Here is a 19,867-nt window from a genome sequence, read left to right on the forward strand (position 1 = left end):
TCTTTGAAGATGTTTTGCTTCTCATCCAAGAAGCTTCTTCAGCTCTGACAGGATAGTGGAATGCTCTTCAAAGAAAAAACAAGAAAATCCAGTTGCCTCCTGAAAAAGCACCTTTGGGACAACCCTGACCTGGATGGCTGAGAATCTCCACAGACTTTTAAACATACACGTGTGTATGTGTATGCATTTTGTGAAGAAAAAAACCAATTAGAAAGCATTCAATTCTTACACGATTTGCCCTATATATACGTATATTAAAATGGGTATGTTTTATTGTGGCTTTACCAACCAAATACCAACCATAGAGATGCAGATGGGGTGAAGGGGCTAGTCATACAGTATGTGCCAGTGTTAACCACACTAACCACATTATAAAGGACTGCAGATCAACTGAATGGGGACAATTTAACCTACATTTAGACCTGATAGTTGTGTTTTAGATGACAGCATTACATTCTTTCTCCCTTGACTGAACTTTTAAAAGCTACAGGATATGACTGTTGCCTTTATAGCAGGCAAATATTCAGTGGATCTTCTTTTTAAGATCTGCTCCCAGTTAGAATGAAGCAAGGGCGGGTTCTGGCAGGCACTACTGCTGGTTTACTTATGGGACTGCTGAATGCGCTTGATTCTCATTGTTCGTGCATATGCAGTGAAGTTAAAATTGTTCTGTGTACGGGCAGAACCCAAAAACAAGATGGTGGCGCCTATGGCACCATGAGGGGAACCGATTGGGGGCCTAGCAGGCCTGGGTCTCTGCCAGTTCCAGCGACCCAGGCCGCCAAACCACTACCGGTTTGGGCGAACCAGTCTAAACCATTAGGAACCCACCACTAGAATGAAGGCCTGGCGGGAGAAATTCTAATAGCTTTCTGGATACCATGTGGTTTTTTTTAATATATTAAGACTTCTGTCAAGGGAGACCCAGGAAGATGACATTTTCAGCAGGTAGTTTTTTGGAGATTTTTGAGTGAAAAAAGAAGAGAAGAGATATTGACCCGTCTGTATTTATGTATGTATGTGTTCTTTTGGAAAGCAGTGTGGAGAAATGCACAAGCTCCTTCCCCTTTAAAGATGAATGTGTGTAGACTGAAGATGGAGGTCTGGTCTTGCTGGGAGCTACTCAGGTTTCCCGTGACTTGGAATTGCACCTAAATACCTGTTGCTTCTTGATCCAGAAATTGTGATCTGCAGAAGAGCGGCTGCTTCTTCTGATGGGGGTTATTCCCCAGAGAGTTGCTTGCATGTCATGAAAAGGCTTCTAAATCAGAATATAGTGCTTCCCAAAAAAAAGAGAAGCCCTTTCCCACATAAATTAGTCATTCAGGATTACAGTCTACAACATGGGTGTCAAATTTGCGGTGTTGCGTTGCCATGATGTATCGTGACGTTTTCCCCCTTGGCATAGCTGGAGTAGGCATGGCCTGCCAGTTTGACACTCCTGGTGTACAAACAAGATCAACATCTCAAGCCACAAATCCTATCCCACCGATCATAATAATGTCCCATTTACAAGTTTAATTTTTCTCCAGAATGTGAATGCTCCAACAATGGAGGTTTTTAAGAAGAGATTGGACAATTATTTATCTGAAATGGTGTTTCAGCGTTTCCTACTCGACAGGGGGCTGGGTTAGAAGACCTCCAGGGTCTCTTCCAACTCCTATTCTGAAAAGACGCAGGACTACCATGAAAAACTATCCTGGCTCAGGGGTGGAGACAAATATTGAAAATAAAGTTTAAAAAATAATACTTTTAGGGCACACAATCCACTCAGGAATTTTTGTTTAGTGTTTTGGATTTGGTAGAACAATTGAGAATAGAGGTGACCATCATTGCAATCATTGAATCAACTGGAGAGCAAATGCCATCCCTGGAGATGCCATTACAGTACGAAAGTGTTGAAGATTACAACTTCTGTGACTTCAATTCCATTTGTTCAGTGATAATGAGGACTGGTGTCTTCCAAGGGGACCGCTTATCAGAAAAATGAAGAGGCTACAGTTGTCCTGAAATTGTAGCACCACCCATACTTCAAATTCTGCCCCAACCCTACTCTTCCCCTCACCCTCAAGTATTTTCTTCAGTCAATTTGGTTGGGAATGTATTTGAAACTCCCAACCTGCCATATGCTTGAGCACAAGATCCCTGCTGGATCAGGCCATGGTTCTAGCTAGACTAATTCCTCCTTCCCACAACAATGGATATGCAGAAGCTTCTGGAAAACACAACCCCCCCCCCAATTTCCTCAGTAACATTGGGATTCAGCAAAATACCATATTTTTGGAGTATAAAACACACCTCCCATCCCAAAAGAGCGTGGAAATGTTGGTGCGCCTTATACAACAAATACAGCCATTTTTGGTCTCCCGAAACCCCGCCTCCCCATCCCATTTTTGTGAAAACCAGGCCTGAAGCCTGCAGAGTGCTCCTGGGGGGCAGGGAGGACAAAAACTGTTTTTCTTACTTACCTCTTCAAAATCTTGGTGCATCTATAGTCTAAAATATATGGTAAATGAAATCATTTTAAAGCCACCAAGTGCTAGAGACCATCCCACTGAATGGCAGCTGGTCTTGATTTTGCCAGTCTTAAAAATCTACAATCCGTTGGTTTCCCTGGTAATGGCCACATTAGCTGAATACTACAAAATGTTTTCTTTGGGGGAGGCCAAACATCTGAGTAAGGGCACTTACTTCCCATCCTGTCTAATCTTACAAATCTCTTCCCATACACCCGTTTTCCTTTTCAACTTCTTGTGCCATAGCCATCCTCGGACATTGGCGATCATGTTGGCAATCCTATTTTTGTCAACAGCCACATGAAAAAGTGCTGCTGAGTTTTGTCCAAACCAGTCCCTTAGATTTTGAAGCCATGATGTTCTTCTTCTACCTGGGCCTCATTTGCCTTCAATTTTTCCTTGCAAGATTAAGAGAAGTATGGCATATTTTTCTGGGTGTCACATCACATGTCTAAAATATTCTAACTTTCGCTTTTCAACGGCTTTGATGATTTCCCTTTTGCTTTCCCAGGTGGCTTATCACCTTCTCATTTGTGATTTTGTCAACCCAGCCTATACACAACAGCCGTCTGTAAATCCACATTTCAAATGCTTCTAGTTTCTTCAAGTGGTTTTTGGTCAGAGACCAACTCTCTACTCTGTAGAGCAGGATAGAAAAGATGTTAACATCTGACAAACCTGATTTTCAGTCTTAGGCTTATGTCATGACTGCAGAAGACCTTTTTTATTTTGAAAAAGACCTTTTCAACTAAAGTACCGCAAATATTTTAGCTCAGCTGTTGGGCCTGATGCCTTCCATAAATATTGGGACTCCTACACATACATGAATAGGCTAGGCAACATTTCTGGGTGAGCATTTTGGAGCTGGCTTCCAAATGAGCTCCATGGGTTATATATACCTATATGTCATAGCCATTCAGAATTGCCACTGAAAACATCCAGCAAGCTTGCTGAAATGATAGAACTAAACCACACAGCACGGCGCATAGTAGAAAAATCAGACTTACAAATGCTACAGTTTTTTTACTTGATTACTCCTAACCATCAACCAAGAAAATCAGAGATTAGAAACTTCTATTAGTCAGTTGGGAAAAGGGGTCCTAAAACAGAAAAAAATGCTTCTTTGCTTTAGACAAAAACAAATGGAGGAATAGGGCAAGAGCAAAATCAAGAGAAGCATATCATGTCAAACAGGTACCTCAAAAGCAATAAAGCAAATGAACTTCTGAAGGAAAACGTGAGAGTAAAGCAAAGGAAATTGGTTGGGGAAGCACAGGCAAATAGGATGAGAAAGAGACGGGGTTACAAAGACCTTTTTACCAATACATCATCCATCTATATTAATCCTGTGATTTGGTATTTCAAAGAGTTGTTGTGGATGTGCAGAATCACAGGATGTTTGCAATAACTCCAAACTCTCCCTCAAGGCCAGGCTTCCAGTCCTCTGTGGGCATCTCTTCAGGAAGCAGGCCGCACAGCGTGAAGGGCGAGATGGATTCTTCCAGTTAAGTCACCTGGTACACGAATCTGAGGTAGGATTTGAGGAAAGTACAGCAGCTGGATAAATAACAATTCACCTCCTCAGCAACTGGAAAAGCAACCCTCCCCTCTGTTTTCATCATATAGCCTTTCAGACTTCACTGGTCATCAGGACTCAAGGGTGGTTTTGCTTGAGGCCCTTGCCATCCTTCCCCCCATGCCTAGAATTCTCCCTGGTGGACAACTTCACTTTCCATCACCAGTCACCAGTCACCTGGTAGAAGATAGGTATCTTCTCAAGCAAGTTTTCTCAAACCCCAAGCTTCTTCAGGTTTCACTAAAGCCTTTTGCCATCTCCCCTCCCCACTTCTAGAGACATCATGCACACTCCAGTGGCAAATGCTAAGGGTTAATTTGCACAGCCAGGAGGCTCTTCTTCCCTCCCTCCCATTGAGTTTTTGTCCTCTTTTGTTCTATTTCTAGCCTGCTCTTCTCTGGAATAGATTCATATTCTGCTTCTTTTTCCCCTTACCCTCGTGACAATCCAACATTTCTGGGTATCGTTGTTCCTTTCCTTTTTATACCACAAGGTGCTGTTTGTCAACACCTCCTCGGTAGGCCCCTCATAAATGTCCCTCATAATTCTGAAACAAAAATTACACAGCTGACTCAGGTCAATGCCTGAAACCGCTTCTAATTTTCTTGAAAAACGAAAGGCTGGCACCTCTGAATTCTGACTTGTTCCATCATCCATAAACTATCCACAAATGTGTTCCTCATTCCCATATCTGGGTTCTTCTGGAACCTATCTATTGTCTACCCTCCATACATTACTCCTTTTGGCCATATCAACCCAAATGAACCCTCTGTTCTCTTGGTTAAGCAGATCCCACTTCCCTGCGTAAGATCGAACCACTGTGAGTGACCAATCTATCAGAAACACCTAGGTTAAAGCACCAAAATCAAGTGTACTTAGTGGACTGGGACTCATTAAACCAACACTCCACATAACTACAGGAGAGTCAAGTGTTTCTATAGTTAATGCTGAAAAAGAAATCCAAATATTTCTGTGCGCAGGTAATATCTCCAAACTAGTTAAGCAGAAACTAAACAGCTAGAATTCTAAAAACCAAGAAAAAATAGGGAGGTTTTTTTTATCCATGTAGCGCGTATGTCCCCCCCCCCAACAATGTATCAAGAATGGAATAGTTTGATATTAAGATAGTCTCTAGATATTCAGGTTCTACTGTACCATCTAATTATGGTAGTCACTAAAATACAATTGGCCAGCACAAAGCCTCAGGTGTTTAGGTTCTTTAGTCAATAAAGCTTTTTTTTCCCCTCCACATTCAAGAGGCTTAAAAATGCTTGTTTTCAGGCCCCCATGCAGATTTCCACACCATTTAGTAAAGTCTCAGTCAGGCATATTAAGGTCTGGAGGTCAGCCTTCAGAATTTGTTAAAGCTTCATTATCCAGAGTTTCCAAAAAAAAAAAAAAGGATTGTGAGAGAGGGGGAGAATTGGTCTATCTGAGGAAAGGCTACCGAACGTAAAGATGAACAGTAAATAAAGCTTTTCCCCCCATTCTTGGGGCACATTGATATGTACAGTATCGACTAAATGTGAAATAAAGTCATCCGCGTGGACTCTAAATCAGGATCCTCATCGCCGATGGACATGGCTATTATTGGTCTTCTTGGCAGATCTTCTTTCGTATGCTGGTGACAGCCATACCTCTTCACCAAGACTTTTCTGTGGCCTTCCCATTGTCCTAGACATTTCCTAAAGCGTCCTTCTCTCCCACCACGTCCATAGCATCGGGTCCTGTTGTTAAGAGCTGAACAAGGACTGGAGTCTCCACAACCCCAGAACATCGGCAATGGCCTCCTCTTGCCGGGATTCTCAACCGCTAAATACCGGAGAACCCGTTGCCTTCACATTTCAGTTCAATTAAATGCTCCTTAGGGGACTCCTTAGCATGGCACCGTTGATGCTTGAGCAGGTTGGCTCGGCGGGTGAACCCCTTCCCACAGCTGGAGCAACGGAAGGGCTTGGTCCCAAAGTGGGTCCGCTGGTGGATGAGGACTTCCAGGGTGGTGCTGAAGCTGCGCCCACATTCACTGCACTTGTAGGGCCTCTTGCCTAGGTGACAGCGCTGATGCTTGAAGAGCTGGGAAGTCTGGCTAAAGTGCTCGGGGCAATCGGGGCACTTGTAGGGTTTCTCCCCCGTGTGGATGCGCTGATGCCTTTCCAAGTGGGAGCTCCAGGCAAAGCTTTTGGAGCAATACTGGCACTTGTGGTTCTTCTCCATGGCGTGACCCCGCTGATGAGCTAGGAAAGCAGAGCTGTCCCCGAAGCATTTGTCGCAGTCCCCACATTTGTAGGGCCGGGTGTGAGAGTGAGTCTTGTTGTGGTGAAGGAGGTGGACCTTCTGGGCAAACTTCTCCCCGCAGATGGGGCAAGGGAACGGGCGCTCCCCAGTATGCACCCGACGGTGGCGCTCAAGATGGGAGGCCCACACGAAGCCTTTCCCACACTCTTCACAGAGATGGGTGCGCTCGCGGTGGTGTCCCCGCTGGTGCCGCATCAGGGTCTGCCGACTCCGGTAGACCTTGCCACAGTCCTCGCAGCCCAGATGGGTCTTCTTGTGTTCCTCCAGCTCAGCGATCTGAGCGAAGCTTCTCCAGCAGGCAGGGCAGTTGTAAGGGCGCTCGCCCATGTGGTTACGCCGGTGCTTGGCCAAATGGGCACTCTGGCTGTACGACTCTCCACATTCAGGGCACTTGAAAGGCCTCTCTCCGGTATGGACCCGCCGGTGCCTCTCCAGGTGGGAAGCCCAGATGAAGCATTTCCCACAGTCCAAGCACTTATGGGGCTTCTCTGCCGTATGGCCTTTCTGATGGTTCTCCAGGGCCGAGCTCTGGGCAAAGCGTTTCCCGCACTCAGGACACTTGAAGGGCTTTTCGATCAGCTGGGCACAGCTGTGCTGCAAGAGGTGGAAGTTCTGGCTGTAGGCTTCCCCGCAGTTGAGGCATTTGAAGGGCTTCTCTCCCGTGTGCATCCGGCGGTGGCGCTCGAGGTGGGAGCTCCAGATGAAGCATTTCCCGCAGTCGCTACACTGGAACGGCTTCTCCCGAGCGGCGTTGGCTTCACTCCTCTGGCGCCCTCTGCCGGCGGAATGAAGGGTCCTCGTACAATCTGAGCAGCGTCTCTCAAGGCTTTTTTTCAAGGCATGTCCACGCTGGGTGGCTTTGTCCTTCTTCACCACTGGGATGAGCTTTGGCTGCTTGGGAGTTTCCCGTCTCGTCAAGGGCTTGACCTTTCTGGGCGCACTTTGAGAGGTCCCTGGCCGCAATTCTTCCATGCCTTCATCTTCGTCCTCCTCCTCCTCCTCATCATCATCATCATCGTCGTGGTTACTGTTGTTTAGCAGTTGATTAGCTGCTAAGACAAAGGCAAAAAAATTAAACTCCTGACCAACATCACACCCAGCCCATGTTATTCCAACTCTTTTAATTTGGTGTTTCATCACCGAAACATCCAAATTCCTGGAAAATATCATAAGCATCGCTTCATTTTTTAAAAGCATCTTATTTCTTCTAATGCTTCTTTATAAGCATCTTGTGAAAGGAATGCATATACCTAAAAATTAACAAGTCATAATATTTAAAATAAGGCTATAGAAGACTTTTACTTCTCCACCCACGCAACAACCATTAGAAATTTGCAAAAGCAAAATAATTTATTATTTTCACTTTTGCTTATTATTATGTTCTGATTTAATAGTGCTTTTGATGCAGGTGAAGGAGGAGAGTGCAAATGTTGGCATGAAACTCAACATTAAGGAAACTAAGGTCATGGCATCCGGCCCTCTCAATTCCTGGCAAATAGATGGGGAAGAATTGGAGGTAGTGACAGATTTTATTTTCCTGGGCTCCAAGATCTCCGCAGATGGGGACTATAGACAAGAAATTAAAAGACGCTTGCTCCTGGGGCGGAAAGCTATGGCAAAACTAGACAGCATACTAAAAAGCAGAGACATCACCTTGCCAACAAAAGTGTATATAGTCAGGGTATGGTTTTCTCAGTTGCAATGTATGGCTGTGAAAGTTGGACCATAAGAAAGGCTGAGCACCAAAGAATGGAGGCCTTTGAACTATGGTGCTAGAGAAGACTCCTGCGAGTCCCTTGGACTGCAAGGCTATCAAAGCAGTCAATCCTAGAGGAGATCAACCCTGACTGCTCTTTAGAAGGCCAGATCCTGAAGATGAAACTCAAGTACTTTGGCCACCTAACGAGAAGGAAGGAATCACTGGAGAAGAGCTTAATGCTGGGAAAGATGGAGGGCAAAAGAAGAAGGAAACGACAGAGAATGAGGTGGCTGGATGGAGTCACTGAAGCAGTAGCCGTGAGCTTAAATGAACTCCAGAGGATGGTAGAGGACAGGAAGGCCTGGAGGAACATTGTCCATGGGGTTGTGATGGGTCGGACACGACTTTGCAATTAAAAACAATAATAGTGCTTTATGAGCAGCAATAGAAAAGGAAAAAGGGCTATAGAAATATTTTAAATAAAGAAACTAAATAAATTTGGCAAACATATTCACAGTCTTCCTCAACCTAATGCTCTTCACACGTGTCAGACCACAATTTCTATCATATACTGTACTTAGCAGTTCTCCCAAACTAGCAAATGTATTACTGCTGTTATAGCCTAAAGCACTAGAGGGCGCTAAAATAGAGGCGATTACCATAAGAATGAAGCACCATTCCAATGTTATGTTGGGCCAACTAGCCTAATCCCTAAATACAATAGCTACCAATTAGAGATTACAATTACAATTATATTCTGCCTCTCACATTTATACTCTCACCCATCCTTTTATCCTTTATTTAAAGAGAAAACAATTTTCACTTGCATAGGGAATGTTTTTCTTGGACCCTCTGAGTAAAAGTAAAATTTCCACCATCTCCAATCCATTCCCACCAAGTAGCAGATACACCAAACAGACTCAGAACCACGGTCCAAGTTCTTGGGATACTCTGAGTCTAAAAGCTAAAGGAATTAAAATTGGCTTGGAACCAGGTGACTGATATGAGGTTTGCAAACAGGAAAAAGAATTGGGAAAAATGGACTGAGAAGGAAGTAGGGTTAGGCAAACTCCAAGGATGAATGCTTAACATCAAAGGTGAGCAAATATGGCCCTCTTACAACCTGTAGACTTCATGCTGGCTGGCTCGGGAATTCTGGGAGTTGAAGTCCACAGGTTGTAAAGAGGCCATAGTTTCCTCCTCCTCCACCACCACCCTTGCTTAACATGGAGGGCAAAGGGAGTGGGAAGGCAACCCAAAAGGGTGATTTAGGATGTCAGCAGAAAAAGAAAGGGGGCTCCTGGAGAAAGAAAAGTAAAAGATACAAGGAAGGAAGATGGAAGGGGCAGGGCACAGGGAAGGTAATTTCAGTCTAGGACATCCATTTTGGGACATAAGCCTAGCTAACAAGGCAGAATTGGAGTAGGAAGCAGTTAATAGGATGCAGAAAGTTACAGTCCAAGCAGAAAAATCATGAAATAGCCTTTCCAAGGAAAAGGAAGCTTTCCCACCCGTCCTACTTCTCATCTTTTTTTCATTGACCAGGTATACTAACCAGGATCAGTAAGCAGCTGGAAGAGGTCTTCCTGGGCTCTCCTGTTGTCTGCCATCAGATGAGGTTCTATTCTCCTCTCTCCTCCAGGAAGACAGCCAGAGAAAGACTGAAGGGCCTTTAGGCCTGGGAATGGCTATTTGTCTAATGGGTGGAGCCCACCAATTTTTTTTAAAAAAAAACAACCCTCCCACAGAGGATATGGGAGGAGTCAAAATTCAGAGGTGGGATGCAAGAACTTTTGAGTAACCTGTCCCACCTGGATAAGTTTTCCAAAACTTGTATGGCTTTTTTCAAAGGTCACCTGAGAGGATCCTACTAAAAAAGTTTTTTTTTAAATGTCTGTGTGGGGGGGTTAAGATCTTTGCACATCTAAAGCAGAATTCTATACTGGCTCAGGAATTCTGGGAATTGCAATCCACAGGACTTGAAGTAGCCATATTTGGTCTAAAGGAAAGCAAGTTAGTATGTGAGTTGAGGGGCCATAAGGCTAGCCTGTGTCTGCCTATAAGTGTGACAATGTCATCATAAGAGAAGCTCATTGACTCCAATGCAACAAGCTCCAGCCAAGACTTTCCCATAAAGGGTTAAATGACTCGTCTTTTTTCTCTAGCTTTTAACACCCAAGGAATAGCTCTACTTCTCTGGGCAAAGCTAAGTAAAGAGTGCTTAGGAGGTTAGTGGATACCTACTCAAAAGAAATTTCCTCAGTGAATAAAAAATAAATCAGTGACTTGCATATCTAATTGGGACAAAAGTTACTATTAAAGTCTGCATGAAAGCCAGGACCCTACAAAAATTAAAATCCACTCAACTTCCAGCCAGCTTTTAAGTGGAAAGTCTGGTTAACTCACAACTAACCAATCAGATCTCTGCCTAGTGTGTTGTCAGTCTCCAGGTTCTGGTTCAATATTAATTGACTAAATCATGTTTTTTTCCCCCACCATGAATGTATCTGCCATAAATCACAGTCACCAAGTGGGGTCTGAAAAGTCCGAGGGAAGATGTTCCAAAGGAGTGGCTATGACATTTAACATGTTCTTTCTTTCTTTCTTTCTTTCTTTCTTTCTTTCTTTCTTTCTTTCTTTCTTTCTTTCTTTCTTTCTTTCTCTCTCTCTCTCTCTCTCTCCCCCTCCCTCCCTCCCTCTCTCATTTTAGATAGTGGTTTTCCGTTGTCTTGACCTGAAAGCAAGTTCTTAAACCTGCAAGCCAGCTTCCATACTCACTTCCCAACCTATCATTAGCCATGTTGGATGGGCTAATGAAATTATACTATACAGACCTATGGCCCGCGTGCCGGAAGTGGCACATAGAGCCATCTCTCCGGGTGTGCCAGCCATCGCCTGTTGCTCTTTCGTGTTCCGGCGTGCACAGTGCACTGGGCAGCTTGTCTTTGTGCACAGGCACGAGCGCCAGAAACCGGAAGAGCAGCCAGGAAGCTGAGCTTCTGGTCTCCAGCTGGTCTTTGTGCGTGCGTGCATGCCAGAAACTGGAAGACCAGGTGACCGGCATGCATGTGCACACCGGAAACTGGAAGCTCAGTTCATATGCGCACCAGGGAGCTGCTCTTCCTGTTTCCAGTGCACCTGCACGCACCCCCGTTTCGTCACTAAGTGCCAAAAAGGTTCGCCAACACTGATATGGGCTATCTGGAGGGTACCACATTGAGAAAAAACTAGTCTCTTGGCCATCTAGGATAAATTAATTTGGCCTAGCTTTTGATTCCCTCACATTAGCGCTCACGTTTTTTCCCCTTTCTAAAAGGAAATTCTATCCTATTTTGTAAGCTCTGCCAACAAAGTGCTAAGTAAATTTACATTTGAGAGAGTTTAAGTTAAAATTGTTTTTTTCATTTCTAACATATATGCAGTTTCTTAGCCCTCTTGAATAGCAATAGCAGTTAAGACTTATATACCGCTTCATAGGGCTTTCAGCCCTCTCTAAGCGGTTTACAGAGTCAGCATATTGCCCCCACAGTCTGGGTCCTCATTTCACCCACCTCTGAAGGATGGAAGGCTGAGTCAACCTTGAGCCGGTGAGATTAGAACCGCTGAACTGCAGATAACAGTCAGCTGAACCACTGCACCACCTCGGCTCGTATGCTTGCTTGAGTAGAAAAGTGGAATATAAATCAAACAAATATAGAAACCATTGATATGGGATTTCAGATCCATCTTTGTTTTGGCTAAACATCAATTGCAGTTGCTAACCCAAACATTGTTTGGAAGTTACTTCCAAGTAAAAAACGTGGAATCTGAACTGTAAAGGCAGGAGGAAGCTTCACTTGATTACTTGGATGGGTTGTTCAAATCTATATGAACTAGAACATCCAATTTACATTTATATAGATCTTGCAAGAAATTTTTGTGCAGCCTGAAATTGCAATCCAATATTCTAGTATTTGCAGATGTGAGTCTTGTATAGAACAGGATTGGAAGTTTCCAAGGCTATAATGGGGGAGATTGTGTGATTGGAATCCAGAAAACGGTCTTGATCTCTGTAAAATGAGATGTTAGATGGAGTCAAATGAAGGGAACCAAGATCCATTTGGCTTTTGGAACAACTCATCTCAACTCTGGAATAACCAGGCAGGGGATGGGCTAACTCCAAACTTAATTAAGTTCCTCAACCTCCTTCCTTTCTACTCAAAAACCTGACCACTGTAGCTACATTAGCTAGAATTTTGCAGTCACACATGGGCAACATTGCCTATTCAAGGAGAACACTTTTTATTTTACTAACTGCAGATTATGCAGAAGAAATAGTAGTATGAGGCAGGACCAGAACCTGCTAGTAAGATTCAGGGAAGTGACTGAACTGTGCAGGTTCATTAAGCAGATTCTTTATAAAAGTTAATAGTAGTACGTTCTGAATCAATGAAGTGGACAAAATCATCTTTTCTGTTCTGTCTTTGCCACCTTCTTATTGAAATGAGCAAAGAGCAGCCAGTATGCAGTTCCATATATTGATACACACTCCCAGCAGTGGTGTCTTAATGGTTATTAACCATTAAGCAGATTAGCCAGGTGCTTAGGGCACCAGGTCCAAAGGGGGCACCACAAAGCTGAGAAAGAAAAATACTGATGAAGATTTGTACAGTATGTACAAAGGAGGGGGGCATCGGATTTGTCAGTGCTTAGGGCATCAGTGAGGCTTAATCCGCCACTGATTCTACTGTTTCCAGCACCACAACCCCACACAAATTGCTTGTTATTGCTGATTTCATTTGGCACACGGAGGCATCAGATATCTCCTCCAACAAGGCATCCAAGAATGCTGGGATTCATAGGCCTCTGATACAAATTACAGGGACAAAACAGACCTTGTGACATCAAGATGCAAACTGTAAGCTTTCCTACTTGCATCCTGACATAATGACCGAAGTCCGTGGCAGGTATCACATCATTTCTCAGCCAGCACGATCACATCTGAAGACCAACAAAGTGGGGAAGATGATCCAAGTAGAGGGTGGTAGAAGGATTATTTGATGTAAAGAGCTAACGAGCTCCAGTCTGAGTCACGAAAGGTACAAATTCTTTACTCTTCCTACACCATCCGCAAGTAAATCAAACCAATAGTGCAGAGGCAATGTACACATTCTGGACTTGGATTTCTAGCTCAACAAGTCTGAGAACTGCTTGGAATAAAGCCTGTTCGGCACGTCTCTCCTAAGATGCAATGATGTACACAATGCTTTATGCATCCCCCCAAAAAGTGCCCTGGATTCTGTACAAAGCCTCAAACAAAACTTTAAAAAAATGTGTCTGAAAATCCAAAACTAATGACTGTTCAATTAAACTGGGCGTAAGCAACCTGTGGCTCCCTCGCCCATCTGCTGCAGCTCCCTGTCAGGTGATCCCACCACATTTCCCACAGAAAACACCAGGAGCCATAAAACCTGGTTAGGCGTGTGTGTGTGTGTGTGTGTGTGTGTGTGTGTGTGTGTGTGTGAGTGAGAGAGAGAGAGAGAGAGAGAGAGAGAGAGAGAGAGAGAGAGAGAGAGAGAGAGAGAGAGAGAGATGACTGGGTGGGAGTGAGTGACGTTGACTTGGCCACGCCCACCCAGGTTTTGTGGCTCCCGGTGTTTTCTTTTCTATGGGAAATGGGTCCAAATGGCTCTTTGAGTGTTTACGGTGGCAGACCCCTGAATTAAACCTTAGCTGGGCTCATGCGTAAGAAGTCTGATACTTATTCTTTTTGGAAAGCATGTGCATTTGTTTCCTTTCAACCACATTCTTTACTCTTCAGGGATCTGGGAACCTACATGTTCCAACCAATTATTATACCTAAGATCACAAATGGTGATCCTGGACATAAACTGTTTATCTTTCCCCCTCTTCAGAAGCCCGTTAACCCCCATCACTCAAATCATTCCTATTTAGAACACTGAGCTGAATTTTAAAAAATCAGTGCGCTTCTTAAATGTGTGTAAGCAAGACACATTCTGGTAGAGAGAAGGTCCCTGAGGATGGGCTCCAGCATGAGTCCGAAAGCTTGGAAGACTAAACTTGTGATCCCAGTGACCGACCCAGACTGGATCGTGCAACATTATCCTGGGAAATGTATATTTGCTTTCATACCTAAGAAAGCTTAAGAAGAACTTAAATACATATCCATGGGATCAACCACCACTTTTCCAACTGCAAAAGAGGTGGAGATGATCTCTTACATCAGCCATCTCCAACCTTTCCAGCTCAGGGGATTGGGGGGGAAGGGAGTTGTGGAGGGGATGGTTTCATTCACGCACACGCACCACTTTCAGCTTCATGCGCACGCACTTACCCAGGGGTAAAATGCTACTGATTTGGACTGGTTCACTCGAACCAGTAGTAAAAAATGCTACCGGTTCAGGTGAACCAGTAGTTCTGACGATCAGCTGTGGCGACAATCAGCTGGGCCGCGCGATTTACATTCTCTAGAAATCGCGCTGCCTAGCTGATTGTCGCACAGCTGATTGTTGGAACTACGGTTCGCCTGAACGGGTAGCATTTTTTTACTACTGGTTCGGACGAACCAGTAATTCCGACGATAAGCTCTGCGACAATCAGCTATGCAGCGCGATTTATATTCACTAGAAAGCAGGAAATCCTGCTTTCTAGTGAATCTAAATCGCGTGGCACAGCTGTTCCCCCCCCCCTCGCTGTTCTACTTACCTTTGCAGACTCAGAAAAGGCTTCTTTATCTTCTTTTTTCAATGATGCGCGGTAGCGTGCGTTTGGCGTGCATGCATGCAAAGCAAACAGGTAGCGAAGCGAACTGGTAGCAGACTTCAGAGCATTTCACCCCTGCACTCACCCACCACTTCCGCATTCTGGTTCCAAATGGGCTGGCTGAACCCCTGTTTCACATCACTCTCTCAATGCAAAAGCGGTATAGTAAGTAACTGTTCCTTCTGCAGAATCCTGACATCAAATGAAGCAACATTCAGCCTGAGGCATTCTTATACACACAGGAGTCTTGGAGGAGTAGCCAGGAACAATTTGTATGTTAGAAGCCTTGTCACTCTTCAACACAAGTGTCAGGGCCTCTTCCAAATCCCAAATGTTTCCTACCTATCCCTTTTATCCTTGTAACATCCTTATGAGACTAAGCTGAGAAATATGCAATAATGCCCAGCTCACTTTATATTGAGTAGAGATCTGGAGGTGGTGGGGGAGAGGTACGTGAGATGGTTTATTTAAATATTTCCTTAGGGGGGATCCATACCCCTTTGTCTTAAGAACAGAGAGAAGAAGACTCAGCTCTTTCCTCGCATGTCCTACCAGTTAAATGCTACTGATGGCAGATGAAAAAGGACTGTCTTTATTAGACCTAAGAAATCAAATACAAATACGAGCAAACAAGAACAGTGACTCCAAAACAGAAGAAAAGGGAAGGTGTATTCTTACCAAGAGACATCAGTGTCTCATAGCTTTCTTGCATAACATCTCGATACAGAGCCTTCTGGCGCTGGTCTAGATACACCCATGGCTCCATGATACCAACAGTGTTCCCAGAGGCTTACCAGCACCTGTCAAAAACAAATTAAATGCCATGGATTTTGCTGAAGTAGACTTCCCATCCTTGGAGCCCTCCCATCGTATTTTGCAGCCCAGCTGCATTTTTTCCCCACATATTTGATCTGGTCTCTGGTACTTGTAGCAATCATTGCATCCTATTGGATCAATGTTAACAAAATATCCCATAAGCATAAAGCATATTTTATCTGATCCCAGCTTTTTTGATTTAAAAAAAAATCAAAATGGAAACAATAATGTACTGCAGTAGCCCCGTAAAAACAGCAACAGCTGCCCTACCACAGAGGGGTTCGGGGGCAGGACAGAAGGAGTAATTGCCTCTCCATGCCAATAAAACTCATAACCATAAATACACAGAGAGAGCTTCCTCTTACAACCAGAAGCAGAGTTTCCCATACAAGGCCCCAGGACAAAAGCCCATTTGAAGGGCTTTTCATGCACCAGACTCTTGCAGGCATCTGGGGACCAGGCCTTGGTTGCTCTTGGTTTCCATGGCTTCCAGTTTCAATTCAGAAAAGGCCTTCACAGGCCTTTAAGGACTTTTACATTATAGGCTTACATTGATTTCATAACTGTGTTTTCCTCTCTCAAAAAGAGACCCTGGATGTTATCCTTCCAAGGACATTGGGGGAAGAGGAGAAGGGAAGACTTCCAAGAATCCCCAGGAACTGCCAGACTTTTTCCCAAAAAAAAGAAAGCTTCCTCAATCCTCTCCATTTCCCCAAGCAGTTTAGTGTAGCACTAAGCTACAAAGCAAGAGATCCTGAGTTCTAGTGGTATCTTAGGCACAAAAACAGCTGGGTGACCTTGGGCCAGTCCCTCCCTGTTAGCCCTGGGAGGAAGGCAGGAAGGGGAGCAAACTATTTCTTTAAAAAATAATGCTGTTATTTTCTGATTCTGTACAGGTCTCCTGCCTGAGCAGGGGGTTGGACTAGAAGACCTCCAAGGTCCCTTCCGACTCTGCTATTCTGCAATTCTGTAAAATCGGCAGGGAACTGAAGCAAACTCATTCCACTGGGACCACAGCTAGTGATACCTGCAGGGTTTTTAAAAAAAAAAAACATTCACCACAGCTTTCCTTTTCCAACTTGGTTCATTTCATCTCTCGCCCCTCAGAGGCAGATTAAAAAAAAATCCTTCATTTTTTTCTTAAAATCTACCTAGCTGTCCAGAAGCAGCTGAATCTTCACCTCCCTCCAGGAAGCAAAAGTGCTCCGCTAACAATATATGTGAACTGATGGCTATTTTGAACTACCCTTCTGTCCTTGCAGATTCCTGCAGCCCCCTGCAGCAAAGAGGCTGGCTTTGTGAGTCTTTTTAGCAAATAGCCTTTCTGACTGCAGTCAGCAGGTTCCTAAGCAATGCCGTGCTCCGAACTTAAATTCTCTCATATCAAAGTTCACTCCCACCACCACAGCAAGTCTTGATCCAAGTGCTAAATAATGGGTAAACTTAGCTTGCTGGATTTGACATGCTTTGAATCGGGTTGGAAAGAGACAAAAATCTACAACGGCAGGCATTCTGACTTTGAAATTGTATGTCTGGGCTTTTATAATCCTCTTGGTACTGAACAGGTCTGCCTTTGTATCATAAGCTACTGTGAGAAAACCTGTAGTTTTGCAAAGGGGCTAAAAATACATTTAAAAAGAAATTCATTCAGCCCTGGAAGGAAATTTTAAGCCATTCTGTAAGATCTTAATGCAGATCTATTCAGGGATTAGTCCTATTGAATCCAGCTATACTTAACCTCCAGATAAGTGCACACAGAAATACAATCTCTTTGCAAGGCTTCTTTTATTATTTAAACACAAAAGGTGTTTTATTTAAATGACCACGCCTTATTATAGTCATTTGTCCCAATCATATAGCCTTTCAACATAAACTCAGCTTCTTCAACATTGCAGAGTGATGCTGTCATTTTTATCTCAGATCTTTGCTAGTGGAACTGTACCATTTTATCAACAAATCAAATGTACACAAGAGTATCGATAATCATTTCAGGCCAGTTTATTGATTTGTTCAGCCACCCAGGAGATTTAGGTGGCAAGATGCAATATCTCAGGATACAAGAGATGGGCATCCCCAGAAGTGGCAGGAAGATTACAAGGGAGGAAACAAATGCAATGCCTTTGCACTGATGTATATTCAGGATGCTATTACTATAGTTCAAAAAACAGGCCCATGCTGTGTGTTTTTCCCCAATCACATTAAATAACAATATAATAAAATAACCTCTGCTCCTGAATATACATTGAAATATGCCACCTGCTCCTTAAGGAAGAGGCCACTTAGAATACAGACACCCCGAAAATTAATTAGGTGTGTATGCCACTGCAACATATATATGATCCCATCCAGGAGCAGCAAATTGGCCCCCAAATCTGATCAGTCTATGCCTAAAAGGTCTTGTATTAGGTAGGGGGAGGGGGCGGCAATCCAATGCAGGGATTGACTCTTTGGTTTAAAAAGGGCAGAAAAAGAAATATCCCCCTCTAAGTGCAGCTCTTTCTCAGTTACCCTCCTCAAGGCCCCCCCCCGTCTCTCTCTCTCTCTCTCTCTCTCTCTCACACACACACACACACACACACACACACACACTCACACACACACACGGACGCATCCCAAGAACGTGCCACCGATGCTCAATTGGGGCTCTCTTCTTTCCAAATCCCCACCACCGCACTGGTTTTATTTCGATCAATGACTCCCCATCCACCTACCCATTACACACAGACACACAGACACACAGAGCACCCGAGGCAAGGGACATTGGGATCAATCCTTGCCAAAAAAAAAAAAAAATCATCCAGGCCTGGATGCCAACGGCCCCACCCCCTCCGCCAGGATTTGCCTTGAACATCACCTGCAATCAGCCTGCGGTGCAGCTCCAGCAAGTTTGCAGATGGGGCGGGGAGGGGGGAGTCCCTCTATTGCGGGGGGGTGGGGGGAGGATCGGCGGCGGACACAGCGGCAACCCTTTAAGATGAATCCGGATGTGCAGCGGCGACTGAGTCGCCAAACTCCGCCTCTGTAAGTGGGGCTGCCGAGCGGCGGCCACGGCCGAGAAAGGAGCAGCTTCCCCTTCTAAACAGGAAGAGGAGCCCTCTGGCGGGCACAGCCCACATCGGGGACCCTCGAAAGATGGGTCCCCGACGGGGGTCTCTGGAAGGGTTTGAAGCCCGGACCGGGATTGTTTGGGTGGGATTAGGTATACGGCCATCCAGATACCTTGAACCCTTAAAGTCCGTAGACGCGCAACTCCATCCTCATCTGATCTTTCATGTGACATTTTCCAGCCTTAAAATGTGGCGGCTTCATTTAATTTGTTTATTTATTTCGTCAAAATGTGTTAGACGACATATATATCAGTGCTTAAATTCAATTTTTTTACTACCGGTTCTGTGGGCGTGGCAGGGGAAGGATACTGCAAAATCCCCATTCCCATCCCACTCTGGGGCCAGTTTTCCGGTTCTCAGAACTACTCAAAAATCCGGAACCTGTCAGAACCTGCTGGATTTCACCCCTGATATATATGTATAAACATGGTTTTGGATATATGGAATGGATACGAATAAAAAGAAACATTAGGACAGGGACGGTAGGCACGTTGGTGCGCTTATGCCTGCCCCTTACAGACCTCTTAGAAATGGGGTGAGGTCCACGGTAGACATACTAACTAATGTTAAAGTTATGGGGGTTTGGGGAAGAAACCACAGAATCAGGTAGAGCATTCCAGGCATTGACCACTCTGTTGCAGAAGTCATATTTTCTTTGGGGTCCAGCGGGCTCTGCCTGTACAGCTTTTGTGAATCAGCATCCTTTCTTGGCAGTAAATGAAACTGATGTCAGCAGAATTGCTATTTAGGCATGCCGTACAGGCTGGGTCACAATTCTTACTACAATGGACTTTCAGTGTCTCCATTGTGTTAGACTGCGCTACTGGGCTGGGACTGCAGAGCCACCTCCGTGTACACAGATGAACTGCACAACAGTGTGTCTTCTTTGAACCCGAAGGACTGTCAAGTATACATAAATAAGATCACCAGGTACATTTTATCCCATGTATGCGGTTTCCCAAACACATGAAAACTCGGGGGCACACAGTGATGTCAGGCCTTATACCCCATGGACACCATGCCCACACAAAGGATAAGGTATAGAGAGGTGCCCCTTGGGATATACTTGAGTGCAAGAACCAGAGGGTCTCCACAG

General features: G+C 44.5%; 2 protein-coding genes across 3 annotated transcripts in view; one reads left to right on the top strand and one right to left on the bottom strand.

Moving 5' to 3' along the window:
* LOC106544375 (pantothenate kinase 3) overlaps positions 1 to 19,867 on the top strand; it is an 87,749-nt gene that overhangs the window by 34,635 nt on the left and 33,247 nt on the right. The gene's annotated exons all lie outside the window — the stretch shown is intronic.
* LOC106540579 (uncharacterized) lies at positions 5,578 to 18,617 on the bottom strand. 2 transcript variants are annotated; one of them, XM_087708622.1, is made up of 3 exons: positions 18,519 to 18,617; positions 15,527 to 15,648; positions 5,578 to 7,436 (listed from the first exon to the last, which is right to left on the bottom strand). In XM_087708622.1, the coding sequence occupies exons 2-3, from the start codon at positions 15,612 to 15,614 to the stop codon at positions 5,905 to 5,907; spliced, it is 1,620 nt and encodes a 539-aa protein (XP_087564748.1). In that variant the 5' UTR covers positions 15,615 to 15,648; positions 18,519 to 18,617; the 3' UTR covers positions 5,578 to 5,904. The 2 variants fall into 2 exon arrangements, with proteins under 2 accessions (XP_087564748.1, XP_087564747.1); XM_087708621.1 differs by having other exon boundaries at positions 5,578 to 7,439.

This window comes from Thamnophis sirtalis, unplaced genomic scaffold (assembly GCF_051295495.1).
Source record: "Thamnophis sirtalis isolate CommonGarterSnake01/CBP01778 unplaced genomic scaffold, rThaSir2_p1.2 scaffold_3, whole genome shotgun sequence".
Classification (NCBI taxonomy): Eukaryota; Metazoa; Chordata; class Lepidosauria; order Squamata; family Natricidae; genus Thamnophis; species Thamnophis sirtalis.